At 40.1% G+C, this 22050-nt stretch overlaps 1 protein-coding gene across 1 annotated transcript in view; it reads left to right on the forward strand.

The window, feature by feature from the left end:
• The window catches only part of PDZD8 (PDZ domain containing 8), an 84459-nt gene that overhangs the window by 57449 nt on the left and 4960 nt on the right, over positions 1-22050 (forward strand). The window contains exon 4 of the mRNA XM_090057298.1: positions 18809-18971. Within this exon, the coding sequence (XP_089913424.1) occupies positions 18809-18971 (163 nt within the window). The remainder of the gene's footprint in view (positions 1-18808; positions 18972-22050) is intronic.

The raw sequence follows: 22050 nt of genomic DNA on the forward strand, positions 1-22050 counted from the left end.
ACTATAAACACAATAATAAATAAATAAAAAAGCACTTAACTACAGTACAACCAATTATTGTTGTGAAAGACATGCAGGTGTCCCATAACTAAATTAATTTTTGTCATGCTCTAAAATGACGACTGTTTAATAATTGTAAACAAAACACTATTGCATTTCATCACTTCTTAATAATACTGTATTTACCCACTGCTGTTGACTTTTTGCATGCAGCATAGTAAAGTTGTTTCCAATTCAATCCGTCAAAGGGTTGTTGCAATAAAATAGCACACAAATCAAGTTATATTCCCACTCTGGGATCTAAACTATTAAGTCATATAAATACCAGAATCCAGTGTAGTGTAGCGTTCTTTTGGTTTTAATTATCTTACTATGCTATTCTTTAGATGGCATTCAAGTACGCAAGTCAAACAGTATTTTTATGAACCCTGAGAGATCAACAAGAAAAGCAAGCTCTATGTGATGAAAACATGGGTTTGTTCTCTTGATTTTCTACTGACATTTGAAGGATGGCAAATGTTGTCAGTAGGAAATAAAGCAACTTACTGGTGCATCATGGTAAGTAATCTGCATAGTTCAGTGTTATTTACACAATACAGAAAAATAATGCTTTTTTGTTGTAAGTAGTAACAAAAAAGGGCAAAACCAGCACATACGCTTGCTAGAGTTTCCATAACAACCTCTGCCTAACTTCCTTTACTTAGAGCTCAATTTTTATTGGAAGGCTCAAATAAAATTTAAATTAGCTACAAATCAAAAGCACAAAATGAGACTTCAATAGGATTTTAAAAAGATGAAATACAAGAATATTTCAGGGTAATAATTCAAATACAGTAGGTTTTCTTTCTTCACGGCTTTGGAGTTCAAACAGCAATGATGTGTGATCACTTTACAATTTTTCTTAAGGGTTTAAAAATATTATTTATGTAGTTATAGTTTGTGTTGCCCACAGTCTAACAGGCTGAATTTTATACTGTCAAGTTAACTTCAAAGAACAATTTGATTTTCAATTTTCTGCAAAGTGTAAAGGTCTACAGTAATGCTCATTTTTCTTTGTTTTTTTATGTTTGTGCAATTTTTTAAAATGAGAAATTACTAGTATTGTGATTTACTTTTATTATTATTTTAAAACATTTTAATCTCTGTGTCTGCACAAGACAAACCGAAATGGTGCTTCCTACCTTTATACAGCAGAATGTCCTGTAACAACAGTCTGGCTGTTGTTACCCCAGAGACTAAGTATATCAGTGTAGTCCCAGCTGTTGCTTTTGCTTTTATGGGTTTTGGAGCCTGGATTTTCTTTTCTTTTTTTAAGCATAACCTTCAACAGTCTTTAGTGACCCAAAGGTTGGGGGGGACAAAGCGAACCAAGAAATGTAGTTTGCAGCAATTTTCTCACATGGTGACAGGCAGACTGCTGTCCGTAGGCCCAGATGAGTATAGTCTTCTGCTCCTGTCCGCTGTATTCTTCTCTAAGACTTGATTATAATATTTCACTATTTTTTAATAGGTCTTCAGTTTGTTTTGAATTGTGTTGGAAAGAAGTATTGTTTTGTGGAAGAACAGGTATCAGTTGCCCCCAGTTGATTAACATAAGTCCTTATTCTCCCATAACCATAAGGCGAGTAGGTAGTTGCGCTAACTAGTTCTGAAAGAGCTGAAGGCTGATTCCATGCATCTTGCCTTTAAGAGCTATTAAGCATTCATCGGGCTGCATATATATGTCATCTTCAGAACCTGAATATTCTGATTTCAACTTGATTGCTTTTAACAGTGCATTTTTATAAAAAATTTGATTCAAAGAATTGGTGACAAAAATCATGCCAACTATTTTTTTTATAGAGAAACCTCAAAGGAAAAGGAAAATTATTTTACCTTAAAATAACTCACAAGTGAACAAAGGCAGAAGTGTTTAGTACCCAATTATGATGTACATCCAAAAGATCTGAGTTATGTGTATTTGAGGGGGACTGTTTTAGGGCTAGAGTTTAGGACTTGGTGAAGACAGTACTTCTGCAAATACTACACCATTTTGGGTGCATTTCCATTTTTACCATTTTTATGAACTGGGGGGAGTCAACTCCTTTCTAGCATTGTTGACACGGCCTGCTTCCTTAAATCTCGACAGACTTGCAGAGAAGAGGACATGGGGCACCATTGGATGTCCAGCCTTCAAATAAAAGCAGGCTGCAAACACATTTTCTTCTGCATTGATAAAGCTTTTCACAGTCAAAAAATTATTGTTCAAATCTAAGCAAGCTGAAAAAACCCTCATGCATTCAGACCTGATGCAGATACCTAGTACTGGTATGTTTGGGAAGATAAATATTTAAATTTATACTTGATGGTAATAACTATTTTTTTTCTAATAACACATCAGTCATTTGACTTGTTGCCTGATATCTCTGTTGTATCAATGAATAGGCCAGATTTTTTTCCTCAGTGTGTAAATTTTTTATTTTAGTGGACTTAATTTGTGCCAGTGTAACTGAGGGGCAAGCATTGTCTTGAACACCAGGCTATATCACCAGGTCCAGTCCTGTGATGCATCAGGCATCACATATTATAATGTTTTTCAAATTTATCCAACTGCACCGTAAAAAAGTTGAGTTCCCACTACTCCAATTGGAAAGAAATCAAATTGGACACCTTCTTCCTGGATTGCTCTTCAGAGTGCATTGACTTACCATGTTTGTTTTTCAGTGATGCCATTTGAATGCAGTGGATACCTTGATATAAGATAATTTCTCATGGTTCCAAGTCAGTTCTGCAGTGGGGTAGCTCCCGAGAGACTCCACTGTGTATTTAATTTTTCAAAACAGAGTTGGTAAAAAAAATAAAATAAAATAAAATAAAATGGCAGCCAAGTCCCATTTCTAGTTGAAAAGAAAAGCAGAACTTAAAAGTTGGACATTTTTACTCTTAAGCCAATCTCTTTATTACATTTTCATTGGGAATTGATATAGTTTAATTATTACATAAAGGCCAATAGTCATAGAACTAGACTACGTAACAGTGGTCAAGTATTCACTCCAGAAAGGAAGTTTTGTCTTGAGACTGGCTTTTCCCATTCCTAATTGTACTCAGGTACAGTGGAGGTGCACATACCTAGAATTGGTATACAGGATTTTGCAAGGCCATAGGTGTGCTGGGGAGACTGAATGATTGCACAGATGGCCGGCAGCCAGTCAGTTTTTGGGAACTCCTAGTGAGATTATTCCTGGAAGAGTCTCTCTCCCCCTCATCATGGAATGGATTCTTACCCAACCACCTCCAGAAATTCATTTTGGTCAGTCACTGGCAGTGGAAAAAATGATTAGATAGCTAGATTTCCTTTTAAAACACTATTGTAGAGCATTAATAATGCACAATCCTCTCCCAAGCTTTTTTTTAAAAAAAGTTTGTGACTTAAATGGTGTTTTTAAGTATTTGCTGAAAATAATCTTTTTAAACCTTAGAGATGAAGGGCATTTGGCTCAGCAGACAAATTGAGAAGTTTTATCAATTTTGTTTCCTTGTCAGGCAAATTTCTGATTACAAGGAACCAGAATCCTATTATTGTTATCCAATTATGCAGCCAAATTGATTGTGGTGAAAGGGAAATGAAAGACCAAGAAACATCCAGACTTTTGCTCTTCACATCCTATTTGTATATGTTGAGGCAGAAAGTTTGACAGCCTGTTTGCTGTAAATGGGGATTGGTGTGAAGAAGTTCAGTTCCTTAATATTCCTTCTGATGAATTGGTGCTCTCGTTCATGTTTGGAAAGAAATTTCCACAATGGCAATGTCTTTATTCAAGTCATTTCTAAGTAAATATGCATACATATTATTGCACAGTAAATTTTCAGCTTTGGACTTAATTGACGTAAAGGACTTTTCAATTATAGTTGTTGTTGCAACTTTTTACGTGTGAGGGATGGTAACATTATGAAACTCTGGCCCTAGGTGCATTGTCTTCTTGCTGCTACTAATTAGGAGTGACAGTGAGCTGCTGTTTCACTGCCTGGCAGCGACTTGTGCCCTATAACCATAAACAAATTGATTTGACATGTTACGTTCAGTGAAATAACCAAAAATAGGCACACAACCATTGACTAAGACATTCCTTACTGTGCCTAACTCTGTGTGTGTGTGCACTTCAGTGTTTATCAAGTCAAGATTTCTAGAGGCTCAGTGAGGTGCTTTTTTTCTTTAATAGAAAAGGGACAAATGCATTGCAGATTTTGACCTTTTAACAGTAATTATTCAAAGTGTGGTTAGAATCAAGCTTTCATAATGTCTCATAACACTGAGATCTTAGCTTTTTAATGTTATAGTAACCATTCATTTTCATACTACTCAGTATTTGATAAACTTTCTAAAGAACCCTAATTATGTGGATACATTTTATTCAGCATGTTTTCATTCCTTTTGACATGAACTATTTTGATATAATTTTGATTCTGAAACAGTGATCTGGTCACTTGGCAGATAAATAAGCTTGCTGTCTTATTTTCTGTAGTATCACTCAGGCCGTTTTATTTAACCCTCATGGTAGAACGCTGGTTTTCATCAAGAAGTCAGAAAGTCTGATCTGTGTATTGTAAGAATCACAAACTGCATTCATCCATGTTCTGCGCTATTTTAAATTGAATGGGTGGGTTGTTGGGGGGGCCTGTTTGTTTGTAGAAGTTGCATGCAGACTACATGTAATATTGAAATACTGTATGCTGAGAATAGTATTTATATGAGTTAATGAAAAATGTAGTTTTTTCTGGGCAAGGCGTATAGCGGTACTTTACATGAGTTATTTCCCAGGAACCTGCATGCTAATTGTCACAGAAGCTTAATAGCAGACCCAGTAGGCGAAATGGCTCCACTGGCCAGATCTAGCTCATGAGTATGTTTGATACCCCTGGCCTAGGCCATTTTACCTAGCCTGCAAGGCTCCTAGAGGGGCTAGAAATTCAGGGGCAGGTCAAGATCTGCTACCAAATTCCCAGCTATGGAGCCCTGATGGGCATGCATGTTGGTGGAAGTGGGTGGGAAGGGAGACGGTGAACGACAGCTGCATTAGCCACTGCCACTTACCCTGCCACGGGGTCTGTATCTGGTCCTAGGAGGTCCCTTGGGATCTGGATCTTGCCTTGGGAGCACAGGTGAGCTTGACACCTCTGGTCCAGACTGATTCTCATCCATTCAAACTGACAATATTTCTTACTAGTTGTGCCAAAACTGTTACTAAGGCTTAGATCCCAATGACCAAGACCTTTAATGGGGTGACTGGTTTTGTTTTGTGTATGTGTTGCTGTTGTTTTGGAAATGCTAAAATAACTTCCTAAAAGTTATTTATTTACTTAATTTAAACAGGGGGGGTTACAAACTCCTTGCTTGGAAACCACAGAAAAACCAATCCAGTATGCTATTCTTTGCATCTGCTTCTTTAGAAATGTGGTAGTTTAAGATGCAATAGGAAGGGATTGATAATGTAACAGTATCACCAGTAGATGTATTCAAGGGCATTTGGAAATTTAAGGAAAAAAAAAATCACAATAACACTTTAATTGTGTGTGTTTGTGTGTTGTTTCCGTTCCCCACCCCCCTTCCCCCCTTTGGAAAGTTTATTTGTATCAGATTTTAATTATGTGGCAAATACTTTATTAAAATAGGAAAACAGGATGTTCACTGGACCTGAAGGGAAAATTTCCAAAGATGAACATTGATGTCATACTGTCTTTCTGCAAGATGAGTCGTTTTAAAAACAAGTTGAAAATATTAGACTTTGTTAGTAAAAGGCATACTCATTTTTTTTTCCTGTATGTGCATTTTTTCTTCATCTGTTTAAAAATTTCTTTTGGAAGAAAGTTCATCTGATGTTCCTTGCCAATATCTGCTATATGGACATTATCGCAAGCATCTATAAGAAATTGATTGAAAGGGGAACTAATATTAGGCTTCTGTCTTGCACCTAATATTAGAAATCCAAAATTATTCTCTCAGATTTTTTTTTCAGTTTCTGCAAACCTGCTTTCATATTTGTTGTTAAACTTCCTGAGGTTTTTACAAAATATTCATATAATGACTAAGTCATGCTCAAGCAATATTAGATGAAGCCTTTTTTTCTATCAAATGCATAATCAGTAATATCAGAGTTGAAAAAAAATCAATTTTTTCCATTTTTTTCAGGGCTAAGGGAAATCATCACAGTTGGGTTTAATAAAGACTAAAAGGATGTCAGTGTGTTACAGCACTTAAAGAAGAGCTATATTGGTGTTTCTGCTAAATTGCTCTCCAAGGAAGAGCTGCACATAAAGCCGAAGGTCTGCATTTTACCTGCCTCTGACATTATTTTGAAGTTAAATGCAGGTTGCCTGCTGCCTTGTTTGCCTTTAACTCCTCTATTCAACTCCTGTAATTGTTGTTTAGAGTGTCGCAGCAATTCATGATAATTGCTAAACAGTTCACTTTTTTGTATGTCACAGACACTGTTTTTCTGTACAATAAAACTGCAGTATTTAAATAGTATTTTGTAGCAGCTGCCCTGGCTTTCCTCATGTGTCATAAGTACTGAGGAAAAAGAATGTGCAGACCCTTTTCCTTCCATAATAATTAGTCTGTTCTGGCCGACTAACATGTTCACACTTTGACGTCAGAAGTTTTTGGCCTTTATCCTGCAGACGTGTATGTATTTAACTTTACTAGCCCAAGTAGTCACATTAATTGCAGTAGAATAACCTGCGTTAATGAAGTTAAGCATGTGCGTAAGTGTTTTCAGGGTCATAGCTTTAATGAATTATTGCTTGTTTCCTTCCCAGTCCAGAACGTAACATCCATCGCTCTGTTTTGTAGGGCATTATGGTATAGAATACAGTTTTGGTGGCCTGTTAGCCCTGCTGGGTACCTGACCCATGGAAGTTTGTGGGTTTGTTTTTTTTTAAATTGACCTTACATAATCTTCTTTTCCTTACTTAATGAATAAGTGATTTTAAGGCTTTAATTGTAATTATCAAAGGGCCTCTTAGTTGCTGTAGTTCCTTGGTACACTGTTAATTGCAGAATGAGAGTCTTAAAACCTCATCAACTTAGTAATACAGTAAACACATTGAAAAAGAGTACTCGTCTGACTATCCCTGGTGTTCCACAGGAAGTGAGACTGGCCACTGTCTTGGGTTTCTCAGGGGGAAGAGGCAGGTCAAGGTGCTATGTTGAAAAACTTCCTTTTATGTTGTATAACGTCAGTGGAGTCTAAATCTGTGCTTTGACCTTCAGATCTCAGTAGCTGCTAAAGCTGTTTTGTCTTTTGTGGCATATTTCTGTTAGCAGTAAACCAGGAATAGAGTACAGACTGTCTTTTGTCAGTGTTGTCATGTGGCTTCTTCAAAGGGCCGGTGTTTCCCAAGGAAAAGAAATCATCGAGTTCAGCTAGTTCTATACACTTCCAGTGGAAAAACAGACACGGTTTTTCTTAAGGTATCGTATGTGTCCATGATTACACTTAATGAAACTTTCATTCCGAACAGGAAGGTAGACATTTCCCACAAAATGAAAATCCTGGGGTGAAAAAATAAGTCCGTTTTGTTGATTACAAAATTAAAATCCTTCCTTCCAGTGTTGACTGTATCTTATACATACTACGTAATAATAAAATGAGATGTAATTTATATATTGTATGATGTGTGTCATATTCCCTGTGCAATATGTAAATTATCTAGGTTAAAATAATTGGTATTGTAATTGATTGCAAGTAGCCATTTTTAATAAGCTTAGTACTGTAATGGGAAATTTTACTGATTATTATAGTGGCATCCTCCTTTGTGTGTTCATCATTGGAGTTCTACTTGGCTTACTGTTAAAAATTTGGGGAAAGGGCTTGTATTGTATTTATGAGTATTGTACGTGACTTGGGCAGGATTATAAAACTGAATTCAGCAGCCTACTTGAATTCTAAAAGGTTAACTCCTACTTGAGCTGTTTGTTGGCTTTGGCTGGAAGTGACGTCAGTGAGCCCCAAGTACATGTACATTGACAGCAGAAAAATATCAAATGTGGTGTAGACACACCTAAGATAACTTGAACGTAATCAGCTCAGGTACCCCTTTGCAAAGAAAGATTTATAACTTCCTCCAGTGGGGACTTGGATGTCAGCACAGCTCAGCTGCTAGCTTCCTCCAAGATAACTTTTTATGCTCTGCTGTGGTCATAGCGGGTCCTGTTGCATAGATATTTCTTGAAGGAACACCGGGGTTCTTACTTCTTCCAGGTACCAGCAAAGATAACTGGATTTATTTTGTAAAGACTGAGCCTAAAATAAAAGGACGCTAACCAGTTAAAAGCTGACCTGGCAGAAAGAGAGGAAGACCAATGAAAAATCTGTCCTTAGGCCACCAAGTCCAGGTGTTAGGGCTGTACCAAGAGAACTGCCTCTCTTCCGGTAGGAAACTAGGAACGTAAATTCGGTTGCTTAGTTTCTCCTCAAAGGATTAATCATGCCTGATCCGGAATGAACATCTTCCAGGATGACATCTGGAAGATCTCCCCTGTAAGAGAGTCTCTCTCACTATAACGAATGCCTGTACGCTTGTACTTGCTGGCACTGTGATCTAGAGAGTGGGGATTCCAGTCTGGGGAAGGTTAGAGGGGCAGGGGGCATTTCCCCACAGCTCAACAGCTTGCAATCATAGAGGAGTTGCATTGCTGCTGCCTTCTCCCCCGTACAGTTCTCAGGTACGTTTAAGTTCATGTAAGTCACCAATACACTCCGGTTTCTCCGGGAGTTATGTTTTTCCAACAGGAGCTTTCATGAAATACACTTAATGTTAGAACACCAATACACGGTCTGGATCGAATTACCAAACACTGTTTGTGCTAAGTGCTCTAGAGTAATTACCAGATATGTACATTTTTAGGGTCAACAAAAGACTTCAGGAAAGACACGAGTTTGTCGGAATTATTTTTATTACACAAATCAGAGGGAAAATTCCTTTCATGATTTGTAAGAAAATGGATGCAAAATAATCCAGAAATATATCTTCCTCATTTTTATACTGTCTTGTCTTGGATTTCACCAATACGCTTGCCGAAATACTGGTTATGGTGAACAAAATGTAAATTTTAAGAGGATAATTTTCAGACAGACAGGAGTAAGTGGCCAGTGCATGTTGAACTTCAGTTGGATGGGGTACCTAGCACCCTAATAAATTCAAAAATAGCCTATTAAGAATTAATTTTTGAAAATTGTGTTGAATGGCTTTCGGTAAAGCAAGTCAGATTTAATTGGCCACCAGGTGCATGGAGTTTGTCCTGTTCGGTCAATGGAAGCTGTCTCCAACTTGGAGATGGGAGAAGACACTGCTGTGGGCTGCTTTATCTCAAAGGATTTCTGTGAAAAAGTGTTCCTTCAATTGCTGTCCTTGGCATCTCATGGTGGAGATGCTCTGTAGTAGGGGTTCCCAACCACCGGGCCACGAAGAGTTGACTGCTGGGTCATGGCATGAGCCCCCCTGGTCGGACCCCTGTCTGTCTGCCGGGGCAAGCGGCTTCCACTGCTGGCAGCTGCGTGCGAGGTTGAAGCTGGGTGGCTGGGCAGCCCCAGGAGGGAGGCAGCTGGCTCTGTGTGCCCCGTCCCACTGCCCTGCCGGTCCACAGTATAAAAAAGGTTAGGAACCACGGCTCTGTAGTAAAGAAAGGAAGGCGGCAGAGCTGAATTGCAGTGACCTTTCCCTGGCCCTATAGCTGCATTGTTTTGTGACCAGTGGGGGCGGGGGACCAGGCTTTGTAACCTGTAGATCACAATCCCCACTGAGTATCTGTTAAGAAAAGCTTTTAGGGGGTCAAGTAGAACTGGGTATTATCTCACAGCACATTGATGATCCCTTCCCTAGCCCCCTTGCCTAGAACTAGAGGTCTATAATCTATTCCCAGGAGTGCTGGAGGAATATATAGTAAGCGTACTTTGTTATAGGGGTGAAGAAGTAGTGAAGTATAAGTCTGGATGTTAATTTTAGAGGGGGGTGCTGATAAAGTATTTTAGAAATTTTGCTAAAAAATGATCAAGTCAAGGAAAGAGAAGCAACTCCAAGATGAACATGGGCCGGCAGTGTGGGGATGCAGTCAGGAAGGCCAGCCGCACCTTGTCATGCATCCACAGATGCATCTCGAGCAGGTCCAAGGAGGTGATCCTCCCCCTCTATGCGGCACTGGTCAGGCCGCAGCTGGAGTACTGCGTCCGGTTCTGGGCGCCGCACTTCAAGAGGGATGTCGACAGTATGGAGAGGGTCCAGAGGAGGGCCACTCGTATGATCGGGGGCAGCAGGGCAGGCCCTATGAGGACAGGCTACGGGACCTGAACCTGTTCAGCCTCCACAAGAGAAGGCTGAGGGGGATCTTGTGGCCTGTTATAAACTAGTCATGGGGGACCAGCAGGCACTGGGGGAGTCCCTGTTCCCCCGAGCACCGCCAGGAGTGACCAGGAATAACGGTCACAAGCTGACAGAGGGTAGGTTTAGGTTAGCTATCAGGAGGCGCGACTTCACAGTCAGGGCGGCTAGGGTCTGGAACCAGCTTCCAAGTGAAGTGATACTGGCTCCTACCCTGGGGGTCTTTAAGAGGAGGCTGGATGAACACCTTGCTGGGGTCGTTTGAGCCCAGTACTCTTTCCTGCCGTGGCAGGGGGTCGGACTAGGATGATCTGCTCAGGTCCCTTCTGACCCTAGAAACTATGAAACGATGAAACTGCTTCCCAAATAATGACATCAGTGCTTTAGTATAAAACAGGGGTGGCCAAGTGCAAGTGGCATTTGCAGTTGCTGTGTGGCAGGTGGGCCATGGGCACGCCAATAAAGGGAGGTGCTGAAATAGAGACGGGGAGCAGGGCGCTCCAGCGATGGGGGGCAAACGCTTGTGAGACGAGATGCTGAGTGTTACAGCCAAGATCAAGGTTAATGCTTCCCAGGCCCTGAAGCCACTGCTGAGTTCAGGGCTTCGGATTCTTGCTCACCAGAAACTGCAGCAGGTACAGAGCCAGGGAAAGGTTAACCTGAACCCAGATGTTAACACTTACCTTGCTTTTCTCTGCATGGCCAGGGCTCTGCCTCCACTTTGGTGCCCCATAGTGCAAACTTAATCAGGTATGCTTCTGGGGTGGAGAGAGGGTTCAGAGTGGCATGCAAGGTGGGGGCACTGCTTAACTTTTGGCACCCACCCCTGCCAAAAAGATTGGCTACCATCGGTATAAAATATCTGTGCTATTTCCTGCTCTGTCAGCTCTACTTCCAGAGAGAGCTGATGGACTTCATTTTTGCTTTTTGTAAAACTGTGTTAAGCCGCATGACTATATTTTCCACAGCTTTGGAAAACAATAGTTTGATGATTCAACCGTAATATTTCACATTTTGAAAAACTATTATGAATGCTGTCAATCATAGAGTGAGGAAAGTGATAGTTATTTTCAAATCATTTGTGACATGCACATCTGGCTCAGTAATGACAACAGCTTAAGATATAATTACTACTAATTACACTAAAGGCCACATAGTTAACAATCAATACGTATGTCTTGGTGAGTAGTTAGTAAGAATTAGTTGCAAAAATGTTCTTATCTTCATGCAGTGAAAAATGTCTTTGAAGATCTATCATTTATAAAAGCTGGCTCTTTAGCCTACAAAGCCAATTCAGCAACAAAAAGAAATGTCAAGCTTATCAAAAGCTCGTGCAAAAAACAGTGAAGTAGGACTTTCCAGAAAATCTGTGTTTGGGAGGAAATCAGTGTTGTTTTTGTCTTATAACAGTTGCATTTAATGTTTATTAAGACATTCAAAATAACCAACAGAAAATATATGCCCGTGTGTTATGGGAAATGCAATTAAACTTCTGACGAGCAGTGTTCATGTGGCTGTTGAAAACAACATACATCTTGTACTCTTTTTAATGATCTCTTCCCTTTATGTCATAGATTTTCATTCTGGTATAGTCCTAAGGTTCCAGAGGTTTAGTCAAAATGATGCCCTTGCTTTGCCTTGAAAGGTCTAATGGTGAGCCTTATTTACATTTTCATTTTGAATCTCCAGAAAAGAAAAGTTAGAACAGACCATAACCAGTGTTTGAATCTTAAGTTGAGCTTTTAGAAGATACTGTTCATTTTATATCCTGATTATGGTACTATAGCAGTGGTCTCCAACCTTTTTAAGTAGGAGATCACCTTTGGCATTTAAAAGCAACCCAACATCTACTGTGTGCAGCTACCACCACCTACCTCCCCCATCTCCCACCCAGCACAAGTCTGTGGGGAGGGAAGGGGGGGAGCAGATCAAGGCAGAGGGAGAAAAAATGATTTGGGGGCGCATCTCCCCAGGAGGTGAGGCCCACCCAGCTGGGGCCCCACTCAGCTTACCCCTGCTCCTGCCTCTGCAGCATTGTCATTTACCCTGGGGGGGGCCTCAATCTAGCCCCCACCCCAAAGACTGACTTGCTGGGTTGGGGCACGTGCATGTACGTGGGCACTCAGCCCCCCACCCCAGCCTCGGATCAACTCCAAGAGGCTCCAAGATCTACTGTTGGATCAAGATCCACTGGTTGGTGACCACTGTCCTACGGTATGACTGAAGAGACTTTTACCCATGCTTCCCGAAGCATCCTCTAATTTTACAGGCACAGTTTTGTTCAAATGGCAAACAACAGCTCAAATGGTATCCCAGAGACAATGAGGCAAAATAACTTGCTTATAAAAGCAAGTTTGTTATTAAAATATGACACAAAACAAAAACTCCAGCCTACCCTTGCTTGGTTAATGCTGCCCAAATAGGAAGCTCTTGCAGTGGTCTGGAAGATGTCCAGGCTCAGACTCAGGCTGTGGCATGCCAGAGGGAAGGAGCTGAGGAGGGACTGCTGAGAGCAACCTCCCACAGGTTTTCAACAAGCAAACTTGGTGCACAGATGGAACTTGCAGAAGATTGCTCTCGGCTCGCCTTAGGGTCGCAAAGGGACATCAGGAAAGCAGCTGATCCCTTTCATATGTCAGGTCCAGACTATTTAGAGCCTTTTAGGTCAAAACCAGCACCTTGAATTTCATTTGGAAAGTTTTTGGAAGCCAGTGTAGACTTTAGGGCGCTGAAGTCATGTGGTCCTGGTGACCAATCCATGTCAGAAGACAGGGCACCAAGTTGTGGACAAGCTGCAGCTTCTGCATGGTCATCCAGGGCAGCACTATGTGAAGTGTATGGCGATAGTCTAGCCTGGAGGTTATAAAGGCATGGATGATGGTGGTCAGGTCTGAATCTGAAAAACAACATTATAGCCTTTCTGTGAGAGAGAATTGGTTAAAGGTGTTTCTAGCTACCACTTCCACTTGAAGATCCAGGGTAGCACAGGATTCAGGAGTGCCACAGGGCTGATCCTGAATGACAAAGGAAGGCTGAACCCCATCAATGATAGACATCCCAATCCCTGCAGATCGTGGTCTGCCCACCACTATTACCTCTGTCTTGTCCGGATCAAACTTCAATTGATTTAATCGCATTCAATCCCCAGCTGCAGCCAGGCATTGCGAAGGACTGAAAACCACGGCAGGCAACCATCTGGGGTGCCTATACACAAGTATGGAGGCTGCTCCAGCGCGCTGTAATAACAGCACTTTGGAGCAGGCTCGATTGAGTCTGTTGTAGCATGGTAATTACCGTGCCGCAGCAGCCTCCTGTTTCTTATGTATCAGTGTCCCTATGCTTACAAATGGCGGCGGGGGCGCTTGAACTGAAGCTCATTGAACAAGCTTTAGCTCAAGCACCCCTGCCACCATTTTTAAGTGTGGGGACACTGATGCAAAAGATGCAGTGGTGCTTTTAATTACAGTGGCTCTCAGAGCTGCTGGAATTAAAGTGCCACCCTACCCCTGGAGCACGTGTAAATGTGCCTTTGCAACATTAATTTGGCGGTGATGGTAAATGGGCTGCCTTCTGCATGGAGCACTGAAGGCCAGAGTGGCTAGAGGGGATTTTCACACTGTTAGTAAAACACTGAACAGACTGGACAGCTGGGGATCAGCACGCCATTAATCAGATGCAGAACAGATCAGACTTCTGTGAGCCAAATGCGGTCTGCAAGCCACAAGTTGCCAGCCCCAGTACTAGTCCCATTTCTGTATGCTCCTTATGCTACCTACTTTATTTTGTGACCAGTCTGGAGGAGGAGGATGTTTTATCACACGTGTTCCAGTTTTTATGATGACGTTTTCTTTATCTTATTTGAGGAATTATAGTAATGGATTACATGCAAAAGCAACTGTGGGACTAATTGTTAACAGAATCAAATGGAAATAAACTTAATTTAATGTGTTTGGTTTATTTACCTGGCCCTAAATCCCTTTCTGTGTATTTACTGTTTGTTTTTTCTCCCTTTAACCATCTCTCATGACCTTTAACCCCATTGTTCTAATTACTGTCACTGAGAACATTGATCTCTGTTTTTGCATGTTTCCTATCACAAGAAACCTGGTGTCATCCACAGATTTGATCACAATTAAATTTACAACAAAAAAGGGGAAAAAGCCATAATGCAGGCAGACAGAGTCTTGCATTTTCTAGTTTATAAAATGGTCCCACAGTGAGAAATGTCTTCAAGCACGTTGATGCCAAAAATGAAGTTAAACTGTAGAAATCCAACTGTTCGTAAATGCCCGAGTAGATCGTACCTGAATCAGCAAAGAAATGGAAGGATACTGTAATTATCTTTTCGTATTCCATTGTCTGCATCTGAAAAGGAGAAATCAAAAACATTAGAGCAGCTCAGAATTTCTCAAAAGTTTCCAGAAAGAAATCAGCTTGGTCTGAATCTGTTTGGCCTTTTCTGGTTTTTTTGGGGTTTTTTTGTTTTGTTTTGTTTTGTTTTTTTCTTTTTTTAACTTCTATAGCTGAGCTTAAGATGAACTGGGCTCACTGTGCTCAAAGGAGCTATCTGTTCTTTTTAAAAAGAGACTTCCTTTAAGTGGTTTTATTACACTGTGGGCCCTCTGCTACCAATGATTAGACTCATTGCATCCTTATCAAAGCCCAGATGTTCAGACCCAACAATATCTGTGCATCTGTGGTCATGGGCACATCTAGGACTTCAAAAGCGGGGGTGCGGGTGATGTGACTGGCACTGCAGGGGGTGGCTGAAGCTACCTTCTCCCTAGTCTCTGCCCCAACAGGCAGATCACATTGAAGCAGCAGCTGCCAAGGACTTTTTTGAGGCCCCAAAGTAGCTAAGACTTTCCTGCACCCGGAGCCCACCACCACCTTGTTCTGGACAACCCTTCCCATCTGATGCACAGTGGTATCTCCCTCCACTCCCACCCCCCCTCAAGTCTCTAGCAATGGTTGCCTTTAAGCATAGGAAGAGGTCCCCCCCACCCCCACCCCTTTACATTGTCCTGCTTGGCTGTCTTGTCTCCCCCTCTCCCCCAAGTATCCCCTGCCAGCTCAGGACTGCAGCCACACCTCAGACTCTGCAGATAAGTGAAGGGGGGATACAGCTGTGCCACTCCATCCCCCTGGATCCACCTCTGTGGTCCCATGCTTTTCTCAATTCCTTTATTGCAATCTGCTTAACATCAGCACCTCTAGTTTGTACTGTCTAGGTTTTGGGTTCAGTCTAAATTTTTTTTTCCCTGCTCCCACGTTCGCTGTTCATTGATTCCGATACCCTTTGGCTTGTGTGGCCTTTTGGTGTGCTTCATTGTAACAGATCCTGTTAAAAAGAATCTAGGTGCATATCTTCTTAAGCCGAATAATAAAGAACGAGACAACATTTCTGATTCCAGAAATCACTGGTAAAAGTAATTCTTCAAAGCAATACTTGGCTTACCCATCCTCTTCACCATTCACATTTGTCAAGAATAGAAGTCCAAGTTTTCCCTGCTGGCACCTACCTTTTGAACATCTAGGCATTCAGAGCAGGGAATGTTTATTGCCTTAAAGACCACCAGTTCAGAGGAGTCCTTGGATTCAAAGAGGCATAAGAACAATAAAAAACATCTCTGCATCTCTTACTTTCTCTTGATTTGCTCCCTTGTAAAGTCCTTAGTTGCAATATTCTGCATGAAGTGCACGTGTGGTTCACATGGTCCCTGCTTTCTAAAATGTTTCAACTTAAGGCTGAATGTTTGACTGGTCAAATAAAGTTCAGTCAATTGACTGACTGGTCTAATATCAATAAAAAATTGTAAAAAAAAAAAAAAAGACAAATAGGTCCAAATAATGCACAGAAAAAGCACAATTTTTCCATTAAGAAATATGTCAAAAATAAAATATTTCTGCCAACAAAACTACAAAAAAGTAGGGGTTTTTTTAATTGCTATAATCTTTGACTGATCAAAAATATACAGTTAACAATATCTGACCACTCCATTGACTGGTTTGGAAACCCTAGACTCAATACTTTCCCAGGTAGGCCTCTTTTAAGAATGGGATATACAGCAGCAAGCTCTGTAAAGCTAGAATTATTGGTATTTATGCATTCAAATATTTATCATACTTCATTAAGCTGGTAAAGAAAGGTTGAAGTCTGAAAGGGAACCTACTGTGCTGGAGACATCCATTTCTTCTTTTCCCCACCACCTCTTTTGCAGTGGTTCATAAGTAATAGTTGTATACTGTTAGTGGTCTTTGCTCCATCATAACAAAATAGAGAATCCCAATTCTTGTGAGATACTAGTTTTCAGCTTTAAAAAAACGGTGGGGGAGAGGGGTTAAAAATAATCAACATTTGTCGAATCCGACTTTGAACGGGTCAGAAGAGCAGTTCTCAGAAAAATATCTTCTGAAAGCCAAACTTTCTTAGCAGCTTTGTCATCAGAACAGATGGGAAACTCAGGAGTACAGGTACAGTATCTTCTTTGATATTACAGACCAGCCCACAACCCAGCCATTTTGTCCTGTGTTTTCAAAATGTCGAATTTTGTTAATTGATTCCAGGCTTTCAGGCCCAGAGTCATAATTCGAAATTAGATTTCACAAGGGACTGTAAACCATCAAAGCAGATGGCAGAAAGGCTCTGAAGGAGTATTAATAGAGTGCAATTAAATTTACAAAACCTGCTAAACCTAATGCAGTTAAGAAGGGATCATTTCATTTTTTTCCTACCACTTCCAACAGAGCCATTTTTGCTATCACTTTTACTAAAGAGTGCTATGTACTTCAGTTGGCTAACGAATAGTCTGCTATGAAAATGAGGCCTGTTGTTTCCTTTCTCTTTTTTGCTGTCTAAACAGCATAGGTCAGGCTACTTCATATTTTGGTTAGAGCTCCTAAGCTATTGGGCAATATCTGTTCTCCAACGTAGTCTTTTAGCAGTCATGAGAAGCATGGAGATTCAGAAATATTTTCGCCTGATCTTCCCTCTGCGTTGTAATGTAAGGTAGGAGTTTCAAAAGAGACCACAGTGTGATTTTTAGGTATGTGACTTCCATAAACACCTCTGAAAATCACAGCAGTAATAATTTTCTCTTGCAGTATACAGAGCTGTTTAACCTAAGGTCCTGATGTATATAAGTTAGAGGAAGTGAAATGTATATTGCTCACTTTGTTAAAAGATCCTTTGCTTAGTTTCTGTCTGATAGCTCCTTTATAAGCATGTGATCCTTTCTTCCTGAAATATTACTGTTAAATACCTTTATGTATTCTTAGTAAATCCTACCTGAATGACAGACCCAAACAGCTTTTCCACCAAAGTTGTTTCTGATCGTATGAAAGGGGATGACGACATTTTTTTTAAATGGCCCAAAGGTAATAATGCTCTTTTAAAAAAAAAAAATTAACTTTTTAATTTTTAGCAGAGGTATTCTATATCAAGAAACAATATAGAGATCTCAAGCACTGAACTTTGGTAGGCATTTCAGATAACATCACCTATTACTACATTTGGATTTTTTTTGTACTTTTGGGTCGGTGGATGAGTAAACAATGAAGCTGCAGTGAACTCCCAAATTTTGCAAGTTTGGACCTGAAAATAATGATTTTAGCAATAAAATACAGCAAGTTCAATAAGGCACTCCAAGTTAATAAAGTCTTGTCTTTTTAAATTTAAAAAGCTTTATATATTTCAACTATTTGAAGATTGTTTAAGAAAAATGATCTGTGAAAAGTATGGTTTTATTTTTCTTTGTAGGCCAGGGATAGGCTTCAAGAGTCTTATGGGCTTTCAGTTTAAATTGAATGCCTTAATAAACTTATAAAACAGATGCCACACAGAATCACTCCAAATATGTTTTTCTTATCTACGTAATACATTTGTTCTACCTTATCTAACTCCAGACGAGTTCCATGTTTGGCTGCTGATGGTAGCAGCTTTTATAATTACTATTATGTGTTATGTCCAAAGCGGAAGTCTAAGAAGAGATTGATTCAATTTTCCTTTCCAGAATGTTTCCCAATAAGGGGGACAAGTCTACAAAGTTTCAATATTAGGGTGTTGTTAAAGTGACCCCACTGGCACCCTGTTCCTTCAGACTTACATTTGTTTAGTGTGTCTGTAGCTCAGGGCTGGGATTGCATCAATATTTTAAAGTAATGGGAATCTTATACCTCCTTTTAATGCAGTCATGGTACAGTCTTCAGAGTCTGTGAGCTCTTATGAGGTGCGAGTTCCTTTTACCCATTGAATAACTTGTTTGTCAGATGGTGTGGTCCAAAGATTTTGAGATCAATGGATGCCCACATAGTCAGAGCATTGATCCAGTTATACGCTTCATTTCATGGTCCCTGTTTTTATAAATTCTATTTTGTTAATATATGTAACGGCTGAAACCATAACATCAGGGAGTTACTATATTTAATAAACTGTACTATACTTTTTTTCCAGGCAGAACTAATTAAAGGGAACTTACAAAGTGTTGGACTCACTCTGCGCCTAGTGCAGCCTAAAGAAGAAATTGGAGGACATGTTGTTGTTGAAACCGTTACACCAAACTCACCTGCAGCAGCTGCTGATCTCCAACGGGGTGATAGACTTATAGCTATTGGAGGTAAGTAATCAAATCTTTTATTTAAAACAACACAGGCATCTGTCTTTCATTGAATGGCTGTATACAGTTCTATTCAACTAGACTGTCACAACAGAGAGCAAAATCAATCTAACCCCTATTGATAGACTGGCATTTCTGTACTTATGTCCCCTCAAGGAATATAATTTAAGGCCCATTTTCTGCATATTAATATCTATTTTTTTGGTTTTTATATATAAAAGAAAAAGTTGAAGAAACATTTCAAGCGTCATACTCTAACAGTCGAGAAATGGCAGGGGGGTCCATTTTCTTCTGATGACTTAAAGCTGCTTAGCTTGCAAGGAAAATAATATTTAGAGTCAGAGCAGTAAGGTTGGACGGTTGTCCGATCCAGACGTTGGCCAGAGGCAGGATCATCCCTATCCAAACCATCTTATTCATTGTCTAACTGCTCAGTCAACCCAGACACACACAGCACAAGACATACCACCCCAATTTGATACAGAGAAAGCAGGGGGAACATAGTGGCCAATATCCTGCTGCTGCAAAGGTTACTAAAATACACTTGAGAAATCCCAGGTATAGGGCCATGCCTACAAGAAGATGAAACTCCCCAAGGTCCATACTAATTTGACCACGGGGTAAAATTTATTTCCTCACCTCAGATATGGCTATCAGTCTGACCTTGTGTGAAGGGACAAGATGCTGTAGCCAGGAACCTCTCGGTTTCAATCTCAGCAGGAGCGTTAGTGCACCCCAGTCAAAATCCCCAGCCTTGTTTCTGAAGAAAATGTAGCAGTAGGAGGGGAAAAAATTCCCTCCCAGCTGCACGTGGCGACCAGCAAAGCCCAGAAGCATGGGAAATATACCCATAGTTGAACATTGGCATAGCTATGCCTAAACCATTCCCTGACCAGTACCTATCCAACTTCTTGAACACCTCCAGTGATGGAGAGTCCACATCTTTTCTAGGCAGTCTGGCCCACTGCCTTCCGCTCCTAACCGTGAAGAAGTTTTTCCTGATACCAATTTAAACCTACTTTGCTACAACTTCAAGCCATAGGTCCATGTCCTACACTGCAGCAAGAGAGAAAAGCTGTTTTCCCTCCTCGTTCATGGTAGGCTTTCATGTATTTGAAGACTGCTGTTATGTCCTCTCAAGTGCCTTTTTCCATCCTGGCAAACATAAAAGTTTTAGCTCTAAAGTACTAACGTGTTAGACCTTTTCTTTTCCAATTTGGGAACTGAAATAACATGTAAGCATTTAACATTATGCCCCTGAAAATTCTGAACATTTAGGTCAGTGACATCTATAAAATCTTAGTTGCTGCATAGAAACTATAATCTACTCTTGATTTTTGTGTAAAATTCCCAGACTCATTAGGAATCCCGATGTGGATTGAGGCACTTAGGCTCATAGTCCATAATTAAAAACGAATTCAACTTCTCTGGGTTCACGTTGACACCTCTATCTAGATAGATTTACAGGGGTTTTGTCTAGCGTACTCTGTTTGTAAAGCATGTTCCTATGTTGATCCTGGAAATCTTTGTTTTTTAAAACTTAAGCTGGAGTTTCAGGATACAGCAATGGAAAAGGAATATCAGCGGGTAGGAAAACAGGCAACAAAGAAAAAGAAAGTATTAATATGGATGAAAACAGTAGATGGATATGAAGGACAGTCAGTGAAAGTGAGTGTTTAACCTAGCTAGTCAGCGGAATATGTTCAGTAAGGAATGGAAGTGTTTATATACCAATGCAAGGAACCCAGATAATCAAATGATGGGACTGACTTCCTGTGTAGCATCTAACAGTGGATATATGGGGAATAACAGAAAATGGTAATAGCAATCATCACCAAAATATTACTAAATTCAATAAAACTATTCAGGATAGAAGTACTATCATAGTAGTGCTCCTTAATGATTATAGTATAATCATTATACAGACTAAAGAAACAAGAGGACAGAATGGATGAAACAATCTGGGCCAAAATTATTTTAGGAATGGATGATAAAAGCTGATTCAAGAAAAATGTTTAGGATACGAAGGGAGCTATGAGGAATGGAAGACAAGATTTATAGTAAGGAGAACTGTCTTGGAGATCAAGAAGTATAGGGATGAAGAAGTAGCAAAAGTCAAGGTGAGTTAGATCTTACAAAGGATATTAAACTAGAAAGAAAAGGCTTGATAAGACGTACAAATACAGAGAACACTGAAAGAAGAATTTGGGTTGTTGTTTTGTAAGGATTAGAGATGACCTAGCTACAGCCCAAACAATAAATAAATGCTTGGCCGCAGCTTTCAGTAAGAATGATGATCCAGCATGTTGAGGCAGTAGTGGGGCAGCTAACTGGAATGACAGTATGGAAATGCAAATACCAGAACTGACATGGAAGCAAAACTAAGAGACTGATTCACTCAAGATGAGAGTGGAAACGAGGCAGTCTCATCCCAGGATTATGAATTGGCATATGAAATCATAGTCTGTTGAACATAAGCCATATGGTTGGAGAACAGCAAAAGTAGTTACCTACATCTTAAAAAAAAGTAAGCCAGGCAACTACAGGCTTATTTTTCTAAAATCTGGCATAATATTGTGGTACAAATTTTGAAGGAATGGATAACATAAAAGCATGGGGGTAAATGGGTATATAGGATAAAATGCAACACAGGTTTGCCAAAGGTAGATTACAACAAAATAACCTGATTTTTTTTTTTTCCCCTTTGGTAAAACAACTGATTTTCTCCAGAAAGGAAATCTCATATATCTAAATGTCAGTAAACATCTGATATAGTGCAAAATAAGAGTTAACTAGTTAAGCTGGAGAAAACAGTCATGTGCAGTATTGTAAGGTGGGTAAGGAACTAACTAAAGGGGAAATGGCAACAGGTAGTATTGAAAGGGGAAATTTCAAGTAGGAGAGAGGTTACTAGTAGAGTTCCTCAAGGACTGGTTTTGGGACTTGCCTTAATATTTTCATTAATGACATTGACTCATAAAGATAGGAGGCACTGTGATAGAAAGACCAGGACATCAGAGAGCAAGAATGATTTTGAGGTCTGAAGTAGTAACAGAAGTGGAGTGAAATCATAGAAAAG

This window comes from Crocodylus siamensis, chromosome 7 (assembly GCF_052110815.1).
Source record: "Crocodylus siamensis isolate JL-2025a chromosome 7, ASM5211081v1, whole genome shotgun sequence".
In the NCBI taxonomy this organism is placed as follows: Eukaryota; Metazoa; Chordata; order Crocodylia; family Crocodylidae; genus Crocodylus; species Crocodylus siamensis.